The following is a 23,953-nucleotide window of genomic DNA, read 5'->3' on the forward strand; positions in this document are numbered from 1 at the left end:
CAAAACTAAATCATGAATTTAAACAAGTATATTCAATTATGAAATCAGAGAGCCATAAAAAAATACTGATAATAAACATAATGATAAAAATAATAATAATTATTCACTAAAAATGGTAAATACAATAAAATGTAAGATATTACAAAATATATGAACACATGTGTACATGCAAGTTTATATATGCATAGCACATTATACGGTTAAGGATTATCATTAATCACATTTATATTTTCGCTTTTTTTTTTAATTATAATGTCGGAAATATAATATAATACAAAGTTAAAGAAAAACGGTATAATAATCATTATGGATATAAGCCTATATCTTACATCTTTAATATATGATATAGTATAAAGAGTAAATATATTAGTGATAGGGGATGTTAATACAAAAACAAAAATTACAATAAATTTTGTTGATAAAATTACAGATAACCATAAAATTAAATTATCAATTAAATTGTTTGAATTATTGCTTTCTGTTTTATCAAGTATATATATATCTTTATTTTCATATATTTCATCATTTTTTAAATTATTATTTCCATTTATATTAATACATATTTCTTTGTTTGCTAATTCGATATTGTTACTATTTTTATTAGTACTATATTCATCATTGGCCATTTTGTTATTGTTTGTACTAACAGTTATTGTATTAGTATTATTATGAATTAAATTATTGACAGATTGTTTATCATTATTATCATTATTTAAATCGAATGAAGGATAGCAAGGTAGTATGTCGCTGTGTTTATGCATGATCGATTTATATTTATTATGAAAAAAACTAAATTTAAAATATTTAGTTACTTTAAAAATGTCAAGTAGCGTAGATTGCAAATATAATCCTAGGGACCCATCCAAAATAACTTGAGAGAAATATATGGAGCATTCATCCATATCAATTTGAAATAAATATAACAAAATTTTACGATGAAAAAAAAACATACTAAAAAATATATTAAAAAAATGAATTACTGTATTCCCAATTAATAATAAAGCAACATCTTCAAAAAAATTTAATAATGTTCGTCGTGGTTTCTCAAATATATATTTTGCTATTAAGATAGATATTGAACTAACTCCTAAAATTCCTTGGACTAAAAGCCCAAACTCCCCAGGCATTATATAACAATATTCTTCCATCTTTTGAAATATCTTTTAAATATTTGTTCCCGAATTGGTCGATCTTTATTTATTCGGTCCTTCATGTTATTGTATGTTTATGTATATTTGCACATAGCCATTGATACACACACATATATATATATATGTATATATTATAACACTAGGTTATGCTGTTACATACAAAGACATTTTTATAAATATACTTAAAATTATTTGAATATATATTTTTATTATCAAAACGCATTATAGAGAAGGTATAATTTTTTAATTTGTTTTTATATAATAATGTTAGTACTATACATATATAATATTATAAATTATATCAAGAGAATTATAATGTATCATCTTGACATCACATTAATTAATATATTATTATAGATATATAAAAAAAATTATATAGCTTTCTTAAAAAAACAAGGCATATATATCACATAATACGTACATATATAATATTTTAGTACAAATTTCAGCAAATACGAAAAATTTGGTTAGTAAAAAAAAAAATATTGGAAACTTAAAAACAAAAATTTTACTCTTTTATTTGAAATTAAAAAAATAAAGCAATGTCAAAACAATCAAAAAAATAATGAAATAATAATAACATAAAAATATAAAAAATTAATTATATGGGAAATATATGGTTAGTACTATGGGCATTTTTGCCTATGTAATAATATAGAAAGAAAAAATTGGTATTTATTTTTTTTAAATAGTTAGTATGTGTTTTTTATTTTTAAAGGAGTAAATTATGATATTATGTGTTACAAATTTAATATATTTATTTATTATGCTTTAGCTATAATTATTTTTAAAAGCTATTTTTGTGTATGCTTTTTTTGCACGTATAAAAATTATTATATAGTAACAATATTGAATGCGGAAATAATACTATTATTTATATAGTATAGGCGTATGAACACTTTAAAAAATTTTGTACGTATATATATAATATAGCTATTTATATATAATACTATTTTTACTGTATATTATAATTCTTTTATTCCTAAGGGCACTTAAAAAAACGGCTAAATCTTTATGGATATATATTATATATATACATATATAATGGGTATACCATATTATTATTGGGCACATGTGAAGCCCTTTGCTCTCCTTTTTTTTAAGCTGCATAAATATGGCGAGCAATGTATTTACATATGTATGTAGTATTGCATATATATATAGTATTATTTTTTTTTTAAGCAATATATGGTAATTAGATGGGCATAATAATTTAGCTAATATTTTTAAAAATTATATTAAAAAATATATAATAGTATATATAATAAAAAACAATGTAATTTTTATATGCTTATTTTATTTAATATATGTATACTTTTGTTTTCTAAATAAGCACAAAATTGTAAACGGTATATTACATATTTATTTCGTAATTTTTTTATATATATTTAAAACATATTTTTTTCATCTTTTCCTTATTTACTCAAATGATTTTTTAAATTGATTATTATATTTTTCCCTTTTGTTTAAGAAATATGATTTAATTATAAATTTTTTTTTCTTAGTGAACTTTTAAAATAGTATATTTTATTTTTGTAAAAGGCTTTTTAATTAATTTTTTTTATATATAAATATTTTTTGCGAAAATGGTTAAATATGCTAAAGAAATAAGAAATCCAGGAAAATGTAAGGAACAAAACAAAATAAACTATTAAATAATTAAAATAGTTGTTCAAAATTTTATATGAAATAAAATATGTATATATTTTTTATGCTTATAAATAAGTTTTGTAAAATTGTATTATCGTACAGGTTTCATGCATATATATATGTATATATATATATATATATGTATAGCATATTCTGTGCCAGTTTTATATACCATATATATATACATACATATATACATATATATATATATACATATATAATATATATATACATACATGCCTGATGCTATTATATAAAATTAATGATGGAAGCCATATAATAATATTAATACTCATTTCCTCATAATTTTTATTTCTTTTAGGCGCAAAAGCTGCAGCTGTGGACTTAAGAGTTCACTTTAAAAATACTTATGAAACAGCAAGAGCTATAAGAAGAATGAATTTATTAGAAGCTAAGAAATATCTAAATGCTGTTATTGAGAAAAAACGATGTGTACCATTCCGTAGATATAATGGTGGTGTAGGAAGAACTAACCAAGCAAAAGAATTTAACCATACTCAAGGTAGATGGCCAGTAAAGTCATGTAAATTTCTTTTAAATGTTCTTGATAATGTCCAAGCAAATGCAGAGGTAATTTGAAAAAATGGAGATTAATTTTTATGAAAACATAGAGGGAATATATATATATGTATATGCATTTCACCGTGATCATCATAATAGTGCTTATTATTTATTGCTGTTCATGTTAATATTCACTCTATTTCGAGTTACTATTATTATTATTATTTTTTTTTTAATGATGAAACGATGACGAGTATGAAAAAGTGAAAATTGTTTATTATTATTTTTAAATACATGTTTTATGTAGTTATTAATATTTAATAAATGTATTTTTCATTTTTATTGCATGATTATTTGAGGCATTTGGCTGAAAAAAAAAATAATAATAATAATAATAGTAATAATAAAGTGATCGTTTTATTTTTTTGCACACGAATGTATATGTACATAATAGAAGATGGCGAATTGGAAATATTTATGCAGTATGCTATATAGATAAGTGCGTGCTTTAGTACGGCTATTTACAAGCATATAAATAAATATATAAATAAAAATATATATGTATGTGTATGTGTATATATTGTGCATGCAGTATACCCTCTCATTATATAAAATAATTAATATATGCACCACACTAATTTTTTCCTTATTTCTCATCCTTATTAACAGTCAAAAAACTTGGACGTAGGAAAATTAAAGATAATACATATAATGGTTAATAGAGCCAGACCAGGAAGAAGAAGAACATTTAAGGCCCATGGAAGAATTAATCCATTTATGTCTTCCCCATGTCATATTCAAGTAATTGCAAGAGAAATCACAAAACCCGCTAAAAAATCTCTTTTAACAAATAAGGAAAAAGAAAAACAATTACCTTTCAGAATTACCTTAAAAAAATTAGTAAAGTTAAATATATCTCAGCAAAGAATTAATAAAAGCAAAAAATTAGTCAAATAATTTTGTATATAATGATGGATATATAATATGTATGTATGTATATAATTTATCTATGAATAATTAAGAATATATAAACTTAAAGAAAAATGATATCCTATAAAAATTTTTTTTTTTAATAAAAAACACAATCTCAATATATGTATATCTTTATGTGTGCATATTTTTACGAACATAAAATTATATTTATAAAATTGTTAAAAAAATAGAATTTATATAAAATTTCGTTATGTGGGAGGAGGGGGGTTTATAAGGCATAATATGTATATCATGCAAAATAAGTTTATATTGGTTTAAAATATAATGATATAGTAAAATATACTTTTTATTTTATTGGCAATTCGAATAACATATACACAAATGTGTAGTTATAAAAAAAGAAGCTAATAAAGGAAATATGTATATATATTAAATAATAAAGTGTACTAGCCTTTTTCCCATGTCGATATTAAATTGAGAAATATAGGAAATGGTATATCATGATAAATTGTCACTTTAAAAAAAAAAAAAAAAAAAGTTAGTAAATATTATATGGGACATAAAAAAATTATATTATAAAGTTTTATTATCATACTATTATATAAATATTTATTATAAAAATGTTGTATTAATTTAGTTGACAATTTTTTATTAAAAAAATAAAAGGTGTGTTACCCACAAATTATGTATACAAGCTTTGTATAATATTAGTTAACAATATTATTTGTTTATAGTAAGTTCTTATGATTATTTACATGCATATATTTTAGAAAAGGAAAAACCAAAAAAATAAATACATTGTAAAATTATACTCCAAAAAATAGTTTTTATTTACACACCCTAAAAAAAAATGCGAAACAATAAAAGTATTAATTTGTTTGTAATACATTAGCATTAACAACCTTTTCACCATTTGTCATTAATATTATATTTTTTTTGATAAATACACTATTAGTGTGTGCGTAATACTGACGCATGTGTATATATTTTTTTTTATATGGGTATAAAAGTTTATTAATAAAATAAAGTGTGCACTAATTGGTGATATTATAGAATAAGTGCAGGGATGGCAATATGCTTTTTTTAAGCAAACACGCGAAATCTGATTATCTATAGTTAAAAATTAATTGAGCTTTAAATCCTTGTAAAATAATAATAAAATTAATAAGAGCAAACCTTTTTTATTATATTGTAGATAAAGTACTAACATATAGTTTTCCGTCATTTGTTTTGTAAGAAATAAAAAATAATATAATTGTATGTATCTCTAGTTACAATATATTCCCCATTTTTTTTTTTGATTATATGTACCTATATATATTTTATGTATTTATGGTACAACAAGCTTCACAAATAAAAATACAGAAAATTTAACTAATATATTTTGTGTTAATATATTTTTTCATTTTTTATTTGAGCATTCATATATAAAATAATTTATATTTAACTTTTTATCCAGGTTTTACACATAAAATTATAACTTAAAAAATTTATTGTTTATCTTTTAAAAATCAAACACACAAAATGAATATTATATTAAGTATAGACCAAAGTACTCAATCCACTAAGTTAATCTTCTTTGATGAAGAATTAAAAGTGTTGCATATGAACAGCTTAAATCATGAACAGAAATGTTTTAAGCCAGGTTGGTATGAACATGATCCAGAAGAAATAATTGAGAATTTATATAAATTAATGAATGAAGGAATAAATGTTTTAAAAGAAAAGTATAAAACAGTTGTAATAAAATGTATAGGTATTACTAACCAACGAGAAACTGTTATAATATGGGATAAAGAAACTGGTAAGCCTTTATATAATGCAATCGTTTGGCTAGATACAAGAGTAGAAAGTCTTGTTACGGAATTTTCTAAAAAGTATAACAATGATTATTTTCAGAAAAAAACAGGTACATATTTTAATACATATTTTAGTGCTTTTAAAATATTATGGTTAATAAAAAATAATAAAACTATAAAGGAAAAGGTAAAAAATGGTACAGCTATGATTGGAAATATAAATACATGGTTGATTTATAATTTAACTAAAGGCAATTGTTATACAGATGTAACAAACGCATCTCGAACACTTTTAATGGATATCAATACATTACAATGGGATCCAGAAATGTGCAAAATGTTTGGTATTACTAACATGTCTGCTTTACCCGAAATAAAATGTAATTGTTATAATTTTGGTTTAGTAAAATCAGAAAAAGTGCCAGACTATTCAAATGTTCCAATTACTGGTTGTATAGGTGATCAACAAAGTGCATGTATAGGTCAGGCAATTTTTGATGAAGGAGAAGCAAAGTGTACATATGGAACTGGTGTTTTCTTATTAGTTAATACAGGAAATAAAATCGTATATTCTTCATGTGGGCTAATTACAACAGTTTGTTATAAATTTAATGATGATGACAAACCAAATTATGCTCTTGAAGGTTCAATAGGTACAGCTGGATCAGGTGTATCATGGTTAGAAAATGTTAATTTAATTAAAGACACATCTGAAGTAAATGAGATTATGGAAACTTGTAAAGACACCGAAGGAGTTGTATTTGTTCCAGCTTTTGGTGGTTTATTTGCTCCAAGATGGAGATCAGATGCTAGAGCATGTATAAGTGGAATGTCTTTTAATACAAGCAAAGCACATATTGTTAGAGCCTTATTAGAAGGTATAGTTTTCCAATTAAGTGAAATCGTAAATTCACTAACATCTGATATGAATATAGAAATGATTCATCTTTTGAGATGTGATGGAGGAATGACTAAAAATAAAGCCTTTATGCAATTTAATGCAGACATATTAAATACAAATATTGAAGTATCCAAATATAAAGAAGTAACAGCTCTTGGTGCTGCTGTATTAGCTGGTTTAGGAATTAAACTATGGAAGGATTTAGACAGTGTTAAAAGTTTAATAAGAAATAAGGAATATACATTTAATTCCAATATGGATGCTAAGAGTCGAAGCAAGAAAATTAAAGAATGGAATAAAGCCGTTAATAAAGAATTGTTAGAATCATAATATTTATCTCATTTTTATTTATTATTGTTTCCAATTTGAATTGGATTATTTCTAATTTGTTTATATATTTTATTATTTTTTTAATGTAAACATATTACCGCTTCTTTATATATCATTTTATATTTTTCCCGTATTTCATCATTTCTCGCATTGTAATATATATATATAACATTTTACAATTTCTTTACTTTGACGAGTTATAATAATGGGGAATATGTATATATGTTGTTATAATAGTAATGATAGTATCAATAAAAACGTAAATATAACAATAATAATAATGTAGTAGTAGTAGTGTAGTAATAAGTACAGCAATGCGGAAAACGAAGAACTTTGTGTTGTTAAAACACATGCTTAATTATTAAGGCATCATATGAAAGCGTAAACAAAAAATATAATAAAGTGTATTGCTATACATATCTGGGCATATTTGCCTAATGTTGCACATATGTACATAAACAAATGTATTAAAACATACATACGTTTTCATATGTTAGACAACCTGAAGTTAGGTAGTAAATTAATTTTAATTTCGGAATGACGATTACATATAATGTAGGCAATTTTGTTTTTAATATTTTCTATCTAAAAAAATTGCATAGTTAATATGCTATCATTCAAATTGTTTAATGATAATATATTTTTTATTATAAATTGTGTAGTTTAATATTCATTTTAAATTTCGTAATATTAAAATGTATTACCATTTTGTTACATATATATATTTATTTTACTATTATTTATTTTTTTTGTTATTAAAGGAACACATAAACAAATTTAAACAACTTTTAATAACTTATGGAGTTAAATTAATATTTTCCTAAATTTATAAAGCGATAATTAAAGGTATATTTCGTGGAATTACAATAAATGGGAACTGTTATATGTAACATGTAATATTTATATTTTAAATGATAATAATAAATAAAAAACCAAGGGGAATGTTTCCTACATATAAATAAAAAAATTAGAGTGTGTGAAAAATTAATTGACAAACACTTAAAGTACATTTGTATATTGTGAAAAAAAAAATATATAAATATAAAATCAATGTAGTATAAAATTAACATTGTAAAAAATTTGGAATTTTGGAAAATAATTTTGTTACTTATATATATTGGAAACACCGAGGGAATTAGAATTTTTCTACATATGTAGTGTTATGTTGGGGTGTGGAGAAATAAATAAGAGATTTTAACAATAAGATAAAATTATTGAATTTAATTTCTTTTATTTTTTTTTGGCACACACACACTTATTCAAAAACTTTTGAATTATGTTTTTTTTTTTTTTTTGTTTATTTTCACGAATATTTCCATGGGTAACAATGGTTTATCTATTTTTATTTACCGTGACTACAAAATTGTATGTTATAAATACTATTTTTTTGCAATAAAACAAAAAATATCATCTATTAAATATTTATTGAATATATTTGTAATATTGATAAAAAAATAAAAAAATATAGTACAGTTGTATTATATATATTAAAGAAAAATTTAATGTTCATTAATGTATATATGATATTGAAGGATGCACGAATACAAAAACATAAAAAAATGGAAGTTATATTTTAGTAATGTAAATAAATAAATATATATATATATTACAAAATTTTTATTTTAGTTAGTTTTAACTAATATTTAATCATTAATTTTTATGAACAAATTTTTTTCTACATTTTTTTTTTTTTACAACAACCAATATTTAGAATTTTTTTTATTAACAAATCATAATTTTAGTTGTGTGTACTATTTATTAGCTATTTTGTTAATGTTATAAAAAAAAAGTTAAAAAAATATATGTAGTATTGGAGATTAATATAGTAACTTTAATTTTTAATAAGGCAAACGCTAATTTTTATGTTTTATATATATATATTTTTTTTTGAGAATTGTTCTTGCCTATTTAAAAAAATATCGATAAAAAAAAGCCATAACAATTAAATTTTTTTTTTTAATATAATATTTTTCATATTTATTTTATTTTTTCCATTTAAAAAAGACGTTGTGTAAGTGAACTCTTTTGTTATTTCGTTATACTATATTTATTATTTTGTTTTATTTTATTTTATTTATTTTTTGTATTATTTATTTATTATTTTGTTTATTATTTTTTTGTTTATTGTTTTTTTGTTTATTGTACAACATCGCTGAATAAATCAATAAATAGTTACTAGAGTTTTGTTGGAAAAAATATATATAATGATATTTTTCCGAATAGACAGCAATGTCCTATAAAAACATAAAAAAGTAGACATTTTAAAAATATATAAAATAGGCATATAACATATTAGAATTGAGTATATTAATTTGTTTTAATATTATATATATGTGTGTATGTATATGAGTATCTTTGTACATTAGGTGCACAGTTGAATGCTTAATATATCCATTAACTGCTGAATTATCAATATGCTGAAAAATACCATAAAAACAAATAGAACAAAGCGAGAACAAGTAAACAAAATTTTATTTTCGTTATTTTGTTAAGATATTTATCAATTATTTTCTCATAATTTATCTATATTTTTTGAGAAGCCATTTAGTAATATTTTATATCATTTTTAAAAATTCTTTTATAGAGTAGGGCATTATTAGAAAAAAAATTGTCGAAAGATTCTGTTACGTCTACAAAATTTTGCGTAATAATAATAAATATTTATATTTTTATATATGGATAAATCATATGGGTGTAGCGTGGGTTTATCCTTTGGCATTACGTTTTTCTCCTTTTTTGCATAAATATATATATATGTATGTCATTTAAATTTTGATAAATTTATAATAATATTTTTACACTTTTATAGGATTCATCTGAAGATCGAGAAGAAGATTTAAACAGCAGCAACAACATTAATTTAAATATATTGAAAAAATCAAATAATACAAAAATTTCAAATGCTGATAATACTGATTCATTTATTCGTAACAATAAGTCGTATTTGAAAAGTTTTTCTGCAAAATCTAACAAAAAAAATTCATACAAGTTAAATAAAGTGATTGAATTGAATAAGGATAACGACATAGTTTCATATAATAACATAAAACAAGAACATTCGAAAAGAGAAGAGACAAATTTAGGTGATAGTATAATTTATGATAATATAGAAAATAATAACTTTGGGGTATATAGTGGAAAGCCTCAAGAAAGTATCAGAAATCAAATACAAAGTGAAAATCAAGTAATATCTAATTTTAAAGAAAATAATAATATATTTCTGAGGAACGTATCAGATATACCAAGTGGTGGGAACATAACAAATTTATCTTATATATCACCATTTGAAAAAGGCAACTTGATAAATACTGAAAATAATTTACGTAGTGATATTACTGTTAATAACAAATTGGCATATCCGTATTATGATAACAAAAGTAATTATTTAAAAAACGAATTAGATTATTGCAATATATCTGATACATTTAAATCATCTTCTATTATTGGTGCAAATTATAATACCACCAATTTGTATAATGATAATTACTTAGAAGCTATTAACAAAGAAAATTTGAAATTTTTTATGAATAATAATTTGAACATACGCGAAAATAATTTGAATAATTACACTAACAGTCTTAAACCATATGCGCTTGGTAATTACAATAACTACAATTTGCCTACATATAATAATAATAGTAATTTGAGCAATAATTTGAGCAACAATTTGAGCAGTGCTACGAGTAATAATTTTGATTTATATGGACATAATAATTCATTAGTTAGGGATAAATTTACCGCGCCGCATTCAAATTTTAATAGTATAGAAAATAAGCATAAAGACATAGAAGCATATAATAAGCCTTTAAATGAGTTATATAGTAACCCATATATAACGAATGAAATGGACTTTACAAATATGTATAATAGTTATACACCAATAGACAATAATAACACCAAAAAAGTTATTGATAATTCAAATTACATAATTAATGGAAGTACATCATTACCTATGTCAAATTTAGGTACATCTAATTTTGGGATTACAGCCCCTGGAAATGTTTACGATAATAAAATAAATTTAGATGTGTATAATAATAATAGTAATGATCACCATATTAATCTGAATGAAACCAAATTTTCAGAGCATATTAATAATGAATCTAGTAATTGTATGATTAAGGAACCTATAGTAGAAAACGAAAATAAATTATTAAAACCTGCAAATACAATATTGGAAAATGAAATAAGACAAACGGATGTTACAGTATCTGAAAAAGTTAGTTCTCACACTGACTATTCCAGAGCAACTCACAGTTCCCATGTTGTTGATAAAAAAATAGTGCATGAAGGATTTGAAACTATAAAAATCCCCAAATACCGTGAAGTAGAAATAGTTGAGAAAATTGTTGAAATTCCAGTAGTACACAAAGTTAACAAATATGTGAATAAGTATGAAATTAAAGAAGTAGAAAAGGTAGTAAAGAAGCCAATTAACAAATATGTTGAAACTAAAATAGAAGTACCTGAATTACATTTCCAAGACAAAATAGTTGAGGTTCCTGAATTACAAGAAGTTGTAAAGATTGTTGAAAAGGAAGAAGTGAAAGAAAGACTTGTATATAAGAATAAAATTGAAACAAAAATAATACCAAAATATATTGAAGTGCCTGTGATCAAAATAGTCAACAAATATGAAAGTTATGATGATATAGGTGAAGTTATAAAAACAGTGCCAGTAAAGAAAATAGTGGAAATACCAAATGAAGTAATAAAAAAAGTTAAAGTTCCTATTAAAAAAATAATTGAAGAACCTAATTATGTTCCAATAATTAAATATCGAGATATTCCAATAGAAAAAATTAGATATGTTCCTAAAGTCCAAACAATTGAATTAGTAAAAAATATTCCTAAAATTATAGATATTCCAGTTCCAGTAAAAGTTCCCAAAATAAAAATAATAGATAAACCAGTTTACGTAAATAAATATGTTGATAGACCAGTAGTTGTACCAGTTTCAAAAACAATTAAGCCAATATATAAATATGAAGGTAAAAAGGTGATAGAAATACCTATACATAAACCTTACATTGTTACACACGATACAATTGTTCCTAGGTATGTTGATAATGATATGCGTAATGGTAGATGCGAAGTATATGCTAGAAGATTAGACATAAATTCGTTGAATCCAACAATAAGAAATGAATTATTTAATACAGTAAATAAAAACAACTTTAATTTACAAAGGTCAATGAGTGCAAGTAATCTTTTAGGAAATAGAAAATATACTGGTGACATTTGCTATTCATCTAACAATATAAACTTTAATGGAATAAATAAAATTGATAGCAATACATTATTGTCGAACAGATATTCTAAATTAAATTTCGACAAAAAATGTGATTTTGGTTATAATACAAGTGTACGAAATAATATGAGATATGTTCCAGAAACCATGTCTCGAAATAATAATATGCATGCTAATAGAAATTCGAATGGATTACAATTTTCGAAAAGTTTGAATAATAATAATAATATAGGGATGGGTAGTAATGGTTTTTTTGACTTTTCAAAAAATGTTTGTCATTCGAGTAACCCAATAAAAGGCAGCAATAACAATGGCAGAGGGGGCCCTATGTTTAATTTAAATGAAATTATTGTCAAAGGCAGAAATAGAAGCAATAGTATTAATGGTAGAGATAGAAGTGGCTTAGCAAGAAATGGTTTTAATTCTCCAAATAGATTACATAATGGCAATAGTGGGAAAAATTTGAATTTTAACCAAAATTCTCAATTTAACAAAAATACGGGGAACAATAATTATGGGTATATAAACAATATGACGAATAAATTTAAGAATGAAGAACAATTATATAAGTACCAATCAGATACTCGAGAAAATATAAGAAGCAATGATTACAGAAGTAGAAATAATTCCAATAGTATCCCCCCATCAAGAAATCTAAGCCCTAGTGTCGGATCTGTCGATGGAATTAGCACATATGTTGTTGAATATTTAGGAGATAATGAAAGAAAAATTAGCGATCGTAGTTTTACTAATGAAATAAATAACAATATGTCAGAAAATATAGGTAGCAATTATTCTTTTAGTGGTGATATGTGTACATAGGGAAATGAATGATTTTTTAGTTCATGGATGAAAATAGAAATAGAAAGACGTGAAAAAAAAAAGAAAAAACAATTTCAGAAATATTATAATATGTTAAGTGGTAGTTGTTTAAATATGGATATTGATTTTTTTTGTCAGTGTTAGAATGGATTGTGTGTGAAATGAAGTTTCTTTGTTTTAGTGCGTTTTTATTTCGTTAAATTTGTGACTTTTTCGTAATTGTTCTAATAATTAAATGCTATTATAATGCAAAAGAAGTGTTGCATAAAAATGGCGTAACCGATTTTGTGACTTTAGTAAAGTTTGACAAGAACAAGGTGAGGTTTAAATTTTTGTGGCTTAATTTAATTTGTTTGGTAGTATATATATATACAATAAATAAGTATATATTTTACTTTGTTCATATGTCAATTTGTCATAGTGTATAATTAAAATGTTTTTTTATTTATTGTGTGCCAAAACGACATGCATAAAAATCGTTTTTTATTTTAGCTAATTTTCGAAGATAATAATATGTGTATACACTCAATTATATATATTACTGAGATATTCAAACATTTTTACATGCATTTTTTCCTTTTGTGACAAGTACGGAATATGGTACTTTTATTTATTGACTTTACCCATTACTAACTAGTTGTGAATATATAAATATAGAAAATAAGTCGATACTATATTCGATTGAGACTCGAAAAATTAAATAATTTCAAAAAAAAAAAATTGAGTTTAACCTTTTTAAAAAATTAAATTTCTATCGAAAAAAAAAAAAAAGATTATGTAATTTTTTTTATACTAAGTATATTTTGAATATATTGTAGATGAAAAAAAATATAGAAAGATAATATATATTTCGACTTGCGTAATTATAAGAAAGGTTTAGCTTAATGGTTTGTATAGTATAAATAAAATTAAGTAATTTTTTTAAAAGTCTGATATAATATATAAATGTCGATGTTTATGTTAAAAACTTAATAGTTATTTATCAGTGTAAAAAACATGAATTTGAATATACCTGAAATATTTGAATTTGTGTAACAATGATATATAAATATAAAAAAAATTGATTTATTGGTTGAATTTATAATTTTTTACGTTATAAATTTTTAAATATGAAAAAAATTTCAAAGTACATTACAATTATCGCTATATTATTTTTAGCTCGATTTCTATGTATTAAGGAAAAAAAAACAGGTATAATTTTTTTTTCGTGCTTTTATTATATATATAATTATATTAATATGAGTCTACACAAAATAATTTTTAATGTTAATTTTGATTAAAATTTATTATTGTTTTATATATTTATTATTATTATTTATATTTTAGATTATTTATTATTTTTTTATTATTTTTGCTTACTTTACCAAATATATAATGAGAAAAATAATATTTTTAATCGTTATAGTGTTATCCTTTTTAGGATTAATACAAAATAAAGGTAGAACCCCGAATAGAAATTCTAAAATAAAAAGACTACCTGTAATTAAAGATTCTACCCAATTAATAAGTATTATAGATAAAACACCTACAAAGCAATATATAACTTATGTTTATCATAGTTCTATTTGTTCTTATTGTTCTTTAATAACGGATGCTTTAAAAGATAATGAGCATGTTAAAATGATAAATATTAATGAAGATAGTAAATTAGAAGATTTAATAAAAACAGATAAACCTATTGTTGTTATATTAAAAAATATAAATAAGGAAGAATCAGTTGAGAGAAGTAAATTTTATTATGAATTACAAAAAAAGGGAGGTAAAGTTCGAGTTCCAGCTTTAGAAATAGATAATCACATAATGTATGAGTCTAAAGAGATATTAGCATTTTATAAGCATTTACTTAGTAAATTTGAGAATTGAATAATTTAAATTAAATATATAATTAATTTTAAAATTATATTTATAAGGCGTAGATTAAAGCAAGAAAGAAATTGGTAACTAAATTAAAAATGTTGAATTTTTTGAACATATGAGTGTGTGTGAAGTGAGAAAATAATAAAATTTATTATATATTATATATTATATATTATATATTATAGAATTAAACAAATTATAAATTATTAATATCAGTATTTTTCAGTATATGGATATAAAAATAAGACAAAACATATTAAAGTTTTAAGTAAATAGAAATTAATAATTATGGAAAGTTTGTATTACTTTATGTATACATATAGTCTTATTTCCATTTTTTTATTTTGTTGATTTTTTGTATAGTTTATTATTAATTAAAAAATTTTCTATAAATTTAATTTATTAAAATAAAATTAAAAAAATAAATATGTTATACTATATATAATGTAAGTGTTAATTTTAATATATATATTTGATATTATATTATACTATACTATATTATATTATACTATACTATATTATATTATACTATAATATACTATACTATACATGATGAGTAATATTTTTTCCAACTTAATATATTGTGCTCATTGTAGACATATATATTTTTTTGTATATTTTTGATTACTATTTTGATAATTTTTTAAAAATAATAACGCTCGTATGTTGTTACTTTTCTTTCGAAATTTAATTAAATATTTAAAAAAAACAAATTTCTTAATGATGATAAATTTTATATATTTATAATAAAAATAATAATTGTATTGTTAAGTGAAAAAGTGTGTATATAAATATATATGCATTCATGAGCATTTTTCCAATTTTGTTACATTCTCAAAATTTAAAAAAATGAAAAGTTTTACTAAAAAAATATGAGATTTCAAAGATTGTGGGAAATATGACACACACACATATATATGTATATGTATGTATATGTATATATGTATATATGTATATATGTATATATGTATATGTATGTATATGTATATATGTATATATGTATATATATGTATATATATATATAATGTGAACAAAAATAAATTTTTACAATACCATAACTTGGATGAAAGAGAAAATGTTTCAACAATGCACAGAAAAAATAATAAGGGGTTGAAATAGGCATTGTATAAATAATATTAAAAACAAATTGGTTATGCGCGAAAGAACGAAATAAGCACGTTAAAAGGGAATTTTATTTGGCATAATTTATTTGATTAATTTTATTTGATTAATTTTATTTGAATAATTTTATTTTATCTAATTCTATTTGATATAATCTAACTTAAAATGGTATGAGTTCTCTTACCATCCATATTTATCATTTGTTGTCCGGCGCTTATTGTGATTAACCTTTTGCAATATTTCATATTCTTTTTCAACTGCTTCTTTAGCTAGCCAATTAATTTGATGTTTTCGTTTTTGATTTTTTCCATGAATAATAACTTTATCAAATGTATTATTTGTTGGATTATATACTTTTGTTTTTATGTCATATTTTTTACTTTTTTTTTCTTCTTCTACAATTGTAGGTTTCCAATCTTTTAATATTTCTTTTTGATTTATTACTGGAATATTTTTAAACTCGGCATTAATTTTTTTATTATCTTTTGAAAAATATTGATTATTAAATAATTTATCAAAATTTTTATTTCGATTTATTTGGCAAGTATTATTTGTTGATTGGCCATAGTTTGGAAAAGTAGAATTATATGTGCCTGTGTGTAGATAAGGGTTACTATAAATTGTGTTGCAACTATTGTTATAGTTTTGTTGATAATTTTGGTACAATATATTGCTAGGATAATTTTGATACAATGTATTGTTAGGATAATTTTGATATGTATTATTGCTAGGATAATTTTGATACGTATTATTGCTAGGATAATTTTGATATGTATTATTCAATAATATTGAGGTATTATTATAATTTGTGTTATATGAATTTTGTAAATTTGTCATATCATTTTGATTTGTTTTATATATTTCTTTATTAACATTAGGATGAGTATTTATATTTTTTTCGTCGTTTATTTTATTTTCATGATTTTCTATTTTTGTATCATCTTTGATTGAATTATTTTGATTTTTTTTTTCTATACTATTTTTATTAATATCTTCATTATGTTTTATATTACTGGATATATTATGATCAGAATTTTGAGAATCATCACTACTTTCGCTACTACTTGTTGTATTTTTAATTTGTGAAATAACTTTTTCTTCATTTTCAATAAATGTATTTTGTTTTATTTTATCATTTTCTTCATCACTAGAATCATAATATCCCAATAAATTTCCTAAATTTTTTTTTGATTCTATATGATTTGGCTGTTTCGTAATAAATTTGGTAATTTCTGTTTCCTTTATTTTGTCTTCAATAGTATTTATAACTTTGGGTTTGTCATTCATTTCGTCATTTTTTTTGCTATTCATTTCGTCATTTTTTTCGTCATTTTTTTCATCATTTTTTTCATCACTTTTTTTATCATTCATTTCGTCATTTTTTTTTTTGGATTCAGGGTGTTTGTTTTTTAAATTATTTTCTTCTTTAATTTGTTCATTTTCCAATTTATTTGTATTTTTTTGAGTTTTATCAGTTTTCTTTTCACGCTTAGCCATACTTCATTTTTTTAATTAAAAATAGAATATTTAAATAATATTTTTGAAATATAATTACAAATATGAAAAAAAACTATTTTTTTATATAACTTTGATAAAATTCATATGTTTTTTTTTTTAATTATATGTATGTATGTAGTATGCATGTATGGATGGATGTTCGAATAGCATATCATATTTATATGCGATTTAATTTTTAGTCATATTTTGTAATAGTTATAATATATATATTATCTCGCATAAAAATAGGATTATTAATTAAGTAGAGTTTATAGCTATTTTTCTTTTTTTTAACATTCTCTGTTAATTCGGAAAATAAAAAATTTATTCATTCATTCATTCATTCATTCATTTATTCATTTATTCATTTATTAACAATACAAACAATATGAGATTGTTACTTTTTTGACTAACATGTTTATACATTATATATTTTGTTATTTTTTGGTATTTGTTTTTGCTATTTTTGTTTTTTTTGTGTTATAATGCTTTTAAAATTGGTCTTGTTTTTCATAATTAATATTTTTTTTATACACACAAAATGTAATTCATATTATATAAGAAGAAAATTTTTTGAGAATTTATTTTTCTTAAATTATAATTCAAACAATTTAAATAACTTTGATGTAGGTGGTAATAAGAAAATAAAAACCCTTGGTAAGAAAAAGAATTTTATCACAAAATTAAAAAATAAGGAATATAATGAAAGATATCAAAATAGTAGGAGAAAATATAAACATGTAGATAAAAAATTTCCAGCATGTTTTCTTTTAACTAATAGAGAACAAGATAAATTGAGCATACAATGTGATAAAAATAATCGTCATAAACGTTTTTATATTTTTGGAAAAGATAAAAATAAAAAGAATAGTTTAAATACAAACAATCGAATTTATTCAGCAACATTTGATAGTATTTTTAAAGAAAATTTTAATGAAAATGATAGACTAAAAAAAAGTGAACTAATTTCAATTTTAGCATGTATATGTACAAATATTGTAATTCAGTATTTAAAAATAAAAGAAGAAAAAAAATTGGAAAATTTTGACTACTCTTTTGATTATAGTGTTATGAATATATTGAAGTTGGTAAATTTTGAATATGATGTTAATGAAGAAATTGAGAAAAAAAAAAAAAATAAATATAAAAAAAAAAAAAAAAAAGAATATATAGATAAGACATATGATAATGAATACACAGAAGAAATAAATATAAATATAGACAATAAAAATACAAAAGAAGAAGATGAAAAATTAAATGAGTATATTAAAAAGTTAGAATATAATACATTAGAATTAAGTGAAATAGAACCATATATCGATTTATTTTTTGGAAAAAAAACTTATAAAAATATTTTTATAAAACATAATATTGATATACAAAAAATATATAAAGTTTTAAATGAAGCACTTTTTGATAAATGTAAAGAAAAGGAAAATGTTATACAACTTCAAAAATTTGTTGAAGAAGAAGAAAAAAATACTTTAAAAAAAAAAAAAATTAATGTAAGAAATGCAAAAACATTTAATGATTATATGCACAATTTTAATGCTTTAGAAGAGAAACGAAATATTGAGGAAGTGGAAAATATACTTTATGATGATATGAACAATTTAATGGAAAACGAAACGGTAGAGAATAAAGAAAAGAAAAAAAAAAAAAAAAAAAAAAAAAGAGAAAATAGCCAAATTGCAAAATGGAAGAAGGAAAATAAGTATGGAGGGAAACTCGAGTTGGACCCTTCAAATGACGATGACGATGAGAATGGAAATGATGACGATGAAAATGGAAATGATGATGATGAAAATGGAAATGGGGAAAATGAAAATGGAGAGAATCAAAATGATAATGATGAAAATGGAGAGAGTGAAAATTATGATGATAAAAATGACGATAAAAATGACGATAAAAATGACGGTAAAAATGACGGTAAAAATGACGATAAAAATGACGGTAAAAATGACGGGGAAATAAACTCCCTTTCTTACATTTTAATAAAAAATTGCAGCAATTTAGAGAAGGAACAAAGCGAAGATCAAAAAGAAGATAAAGGTGATATAATTTTAATAAAATTTATTTATGACAATAAATATAAATGTGAATTTCGAACGGATATAGGTGTTATAGTATATGAGATGGAAAATGATAATTTGGAAAACCTGGATAAAATAAAAATTATAAATATAGGAAAGGAATCTAATGGTAATATTATTGTTAGGAGAGAAAATAAAATATGTGAAAAAAATGAATTAAATGAGGATAGTCTAAAATTTATAGAAAAAATAAACTTATCCGAATTATATTCCCTTCCATATAAAAAACGATATAAGAAAAAACAAAAAATAATAAAAGAAATAAATAAAAAAATAAATTATGATAATGTTAAAGAAAACGATAAAAAAATATTGTTATACACATATTTAAGAATATGGGATGATGATTTACATTTTTATGAATTAAATAAATTTGATATTAAAATGTTTGAAAAGGATAAAAATAACGATGAAGAAATGGATGAAAATGTATCTTATTTGAATGAAAAAAAAAAATACAATTTTTTTCAAAATTATAATTATTCAGATAAAGAAGAAATATTAATTACAAGTGATACATATAACAAAATAGTTAGTAGTGAAAAAAATTTAGAAAAAAGGAATAAAAATATTTATGATTTATTAAATAATGATGAAAAATTTTTTAATGATGATTTTATTTCATTTAATTTAAATATATATATAAATAATAGAAAAGTAATAAATAATATTGAAGATTTAATAAATATTTTAAAATCGTTTAATTGTGATTTTAGCAAAAATATTTTAAATTATTTAATAAAAGTAAAAAAAGAAAAAAAAAATTTTCCATTTTTATCATATAAACAATTTTTAAATAATTACACATTTAATGAAGAGGATGAATTATTTAGTGTAAATAAAATTTTAGACAAATGTCGAATCGAAAATAGATATATTAATTTATTTGGGGAAAATGGTAATTATAGGAATAACAGATTTTCAAAATTATTTGTATTTCCTATAGCATCAAAATATAGATTAAAGAAATATAAATTTATTAAAAATGGTGAATTGAATATATTTGATACTCGAAAAGGGATAAATTTTTGTGGTGAAAAACGAAGAGATGGTATTTCCATTTATTCAATCATTGATGATAATAAAAAAAACAAAAGAAAAAATCGCGAAAAAAATCACGAAAAAAATAAGAAAAAGGATGAAAATAATTATCTTACACAATTAATGGAAGATTATGATACAGATTTTAGTAAAAAAATAGATAATGATTTGACAAATTTTGAAAATATTAATAATATTATAGAAATAAAAGATGAAAATAAAGAAAATATTGAAAAAGGAAAAAAAAATTCTTATTCAAGTGATGATAAAAAATGTGTACAAAATAAAAAATCAAATGTGAAAAAAAATTATTTCAAAAAAATGATAGAAAAACAAAAAAAAATAAACGATTTTTTGAGTTTAGAAAATATGAAAGAAAATATAAAAAAACATATAAACATTGTTGATTTAGATGGTGCAATTAAATATTTTACGAATGAAGAAAAAGAAGGTGAAAAAAAAAAAAAAAAATTTGATAACATCAACAATATTAATGATGAAGAAGAAATAAAAGAATTGAATTATAATAAAGGTGAAGATTTTGTTGAAGGAATAAATAAAATGGAAGAAATCGAACTTGATGAATCTATAAAGAAAATGTTACAAAATAATAATATGCATAGATTAAATACAATAGGAACTGAAAATAAGATAAATATAGAAAAAAAAAAAAAAGAAAAAGAAAAAATTAATAATTTTTTTAAGGATATGAAAGCACAGGTGAAAATAAGTAATGATACGTGTGTAGGATGTGGTATCTCATTTCAAACGGTAGATAAAAAAAGATTAGGATATTTAAAAAATCATATATATGAAAAAGTAATAGCTGACGAAGAAAATTCAGATAAAGATAGTATACTAAAAGAGATATATGAAGAGAATGAAAAATTTGGTGAAAAATTTGGAGAAAAATTTGGAGAAAAATTTGGAGAAAATGGTGGCAAAAATGGTGGTGAGAATTATAAACTCGAATTTGAAGAAATTATAAAATCAACAAAGCAATATATTCAAAGACAAAATGAAAAAAATGAAGAAATCGAAATAAATGAACAAGATAAAAAGGGGAAAATTTTCAATGATCACTTAATAAATAACACAGAAATGAATTATCTAGATGAAGAAGGAAGAATGAAAGATGAAGAAAGTGAAATAGTGGATAATAAACCATATATATGTGAAAGATGTTTTGATTTGAAATATAAAAATAAGATAAAAAATAACTTAATAATTAACTATAGTAATAATAATGAAATAAGTGCACATGATTTTGAAAAATATGTTATAAATATATTTAAAAAAAAATGCTTTATTATATATATAGTTGATATTTTAGATTTATATATATATTCCAATTTACAAAAATTATTTAAAATTTATAAAAAGCTTCATTCAGATAAAAAAAAAGTTGAAGGATTTTATTTTTGTATTAATAAAGTAGACCTATTAAAGGGATATAAAGAATTTACTGTTAAAACTTATGTTCATAATTTTTTGAAAAATAATAAAATAAATATATTATTTAATAATATATTTTTAATAAGTGCAAAAACTGGATATAATGTGAAAAAATTAATATACACTGCTTATGTGCGAAGTAAAAATGCTTTTATGAAAAAAAAAAAAAAAAAAAAAGAGGAATCTGAAAATTTTTCATTAGCAGAAGAAGATGATGAAGAAATTGGCGAACAAAATGAAGAGGGTGTGGAAGATGAAAATAATGAAATTGGAGATCACAATGAGGAATATAAAGATTTAATGAGCGAATTATATGAAAACGATGAAAATGAAAGCGATGAAAATGAAAGCGATGAAAATGAAAGCGGTGAAAATGAAAGCGGTAAAAATGGTAAAAATGAACATATTTGGGAAGAATATGGAGGAAAGAAAAGAACAAAAAAAAATCCCAAAAATGTGAATTTATACATAGTAGGTAATGCAAATAGTGGAAAGTCTACACTCATAAATTATTTACTAAAAAATTTATCAAATGAAAAAAATAAAAATATGAACAGTAATAATAATTTTTTAATTAGTAATAGTATTATACCAGGTACGACATTAAAAAATATAAAAATAAAATTAAATAAAAATTTAACAATAAATGATACTCCTGGTATAATTTCAAATAATTCGATTTTATCATATTTAAATTTTGATGAAATGAAATATGTAGTTTGTACAAAAATGAAAAAAAAAATTCCTTCTATTTATATAAATGAAAATGATTATATATTTATTGGTGGGATAGTATATATTAATATTTTAAATATAAAAAAATATTATTCTATTATGTCATTTTTTATGTCTGATAAAATTCCAATTATAAAAAGAAAAAGATTTTCAAAAGATCCAAAAGAATTTTTGAAGAAAAAAATACAAAGTGGATATCTGTATCCACCATTTTCAGTTGATAGATTTAATGAAATTAATGATTATAAAAAATGTTATTTTAATATAAATAATCCATATGTAAATATAGATAATAGTAGTTATGATATACATATTCAAGGAATGGGTTGTATTACTTTTTATTCTTTTCAAAATATTGAATTTGATTTATATACACTGAAAAATGTTGATGTGGTTGGAAGACCTTCTTTAATGCCTTATCATAAAAAATATGGGATGCTCGATTTTTCAGTAAAAAAAAAAATATAAATTGAATATTTTTAATAAAATTAACACAATAAGAGTGTATAAAATAACATAGTAACACATTTTATAGTGTTATGGGTATATTGTTTTTGTATGTAATTATTAAAATGGGAAATATCCCAATAATTTTTATTACCCTCATAAATGTCCATATTATTTTGTTAATTTTGTTTATATATTCATATATATTTTTATAATTCTTTATTTTTGTTTATACAAATTATTAATTTTTTTTTAATCATTTTTCAAAAAAATTATGTAAGTGTATATAACACACATAAACATAAATACATGCAGATATATTTACATGGACATGTTTTATGAGCTTA

At 21.5% G+C, this 23,953-nt stretch overlaps 7 protein-coding genes and 1 non-coding gene across 8 annotated transcripts; 6 read left to right on the forward strand and 2 right to left on the reverse strand.

Annotated features, from left to right (window-relative positions):
• Positions 1–200: 200 nt before the first annotated feature.
• On the reverse strand, positions 201–1,148 carry PY17X_1369800 (conserved Plasmodium protein, unknown function; the record flags this gene model as incomplete). Its single annotated transcript, XM_722733.2, has 1 exon — positions 201–1,148. One exon carries the CDS (start codon positions 1,146–1,148, stop codon positions 201–203), a length of 948 nt encoding a protein of 315 aa, XP_727826.2.
• A 1,589-nt stretch (positions 1,149–2,737) lies between these two features.
• Positions 2,738–4,280, forward strand: PY17X_1369900 (60S ribosomal protein L17, putative; the record flags this gene model as incomplete). The annotated part of the gene is made up of 3 exons (XM_022957342.1): positions 2,738–2,777; positions 3,124–3,392; positions 3,993–4,280. 3 exons carry the CDS (start codon positions 2,738–2,740, stop codon positions 4,278–4,280), a joined length of 597 nt encoding a protein of 198 aa, XP_022813774.1.
• Positions 3,555–3,705, forward strand: PY17X_1370000. Its single transcript, XR_002696588.1, has one exon. It is a non-coding gene; the product is annotated as a small nucleolar RNA snoR21 (small nucleolar RNA).
• A 1,500-nt stretch (positions 4,281–5,780) lies between the features above and the next one.
• On the forward strand, positions 5,781–7,286 carry PY17X_1370100 (glycerol kinase, putative; the record flags this gene model as incomplete). Its single annotated transcript, XM_722735.1, has 1 exon — positions 5,781–7,286. The coding sequence occupies one exon, from the start codon at positions 5,781–5,783 to the stop codon at positions 7,284–7,286; it is 1,506 nt and encodes a 501-aa protein (XP_727828.1).
• A 2,414-nt stretch (positions 7,287–9,700) lies between these two features.
• Positions 9,701–13,359, forward strand: PY17X_1370200 (inner membrane complex protein 1f, putative; the record flags this gene model as incomplete). Its single annotated transcript, XM_022957343.1, has 3 exons — positions 9,701–9,745; positions 9,871–9,930; positions 10,096–13,359. The coding sequence occupies 3 exons, from the start codon at positions 9,701–9,703 to the stop codon at positions 13,357–13,359; spliced, it is 3,369 nt and encodes a 1,122-aa protein (XP_022813775.1).
• Positions 13,360–14,468: 1,109 nt separating this feature from the next.
• Positions 14,469–15,222, forward strand: PY17X_1370300 (conserved Plasmodium protein, unknown function; the record flags this gene model as incomplete). The annotated part of the gene is made up of 2 exons (XM_022957344.1): positions 14,469–14,550; positions 14,765–15,222. The coding sequence occupies 2 exons, from the start codon at positions 14,469–14,471 to the stop codon at positions 15,220–15,222; spliced, it is 540 nt and encodes a 179-aa protein (XP_022813776.1).
• A 1,296-nt stretch (positions 15,223–16,518) lies between these two features.
• PY17X_1370400 (conserved protein, unknown function) lies at positions 16,519–17,835 on the reverse strand (the record flags this gene model as incomplete). The annotated part of the gene is made up of 1 exon (XM_022957346.1): positions 16,519–17,835. One exon carries the CDS (start codon positions 17,833–17,835, stop codon positions 16,519–16,521), a length of 1,317 nt encoding a protein of 438 aa, XP_022813777.1.
• A 485-nt stretch (positions 17,836–18,320) lies between these two features.
• On the forward strand, positions 18,321–23,627 carry PY17X_1370500 (GTP-binding protein, putative; the record flags this gene model as incomplete). Its single annotated transcript, XM_722887.3, has 1 exon — positions 18,321–23,627. One exon carries the CDS (start codon positions 18,321–18,323, stop codon positions 23,625–23,627), a length of 5,307 nt encoding a protein of 1,768 aa, XP_727980.3.
• Between the last annotated feature and the right edge of the window lie 326 nt (positions 23,628–23,953).

Source organism: Plasmodium yoelii (genome assembly GCF_900002385.2).
Source record: "Plasmodium yoelii strain 17X genome assembly, chromosome: 13".
NCBI classification, from domain to species: domain Eukaryota; phylum Apicomplexa; class Aconoidasida; order Haemosporida; family Plasmodiidae; genus Plasmodium; species Plasmodium yoelii.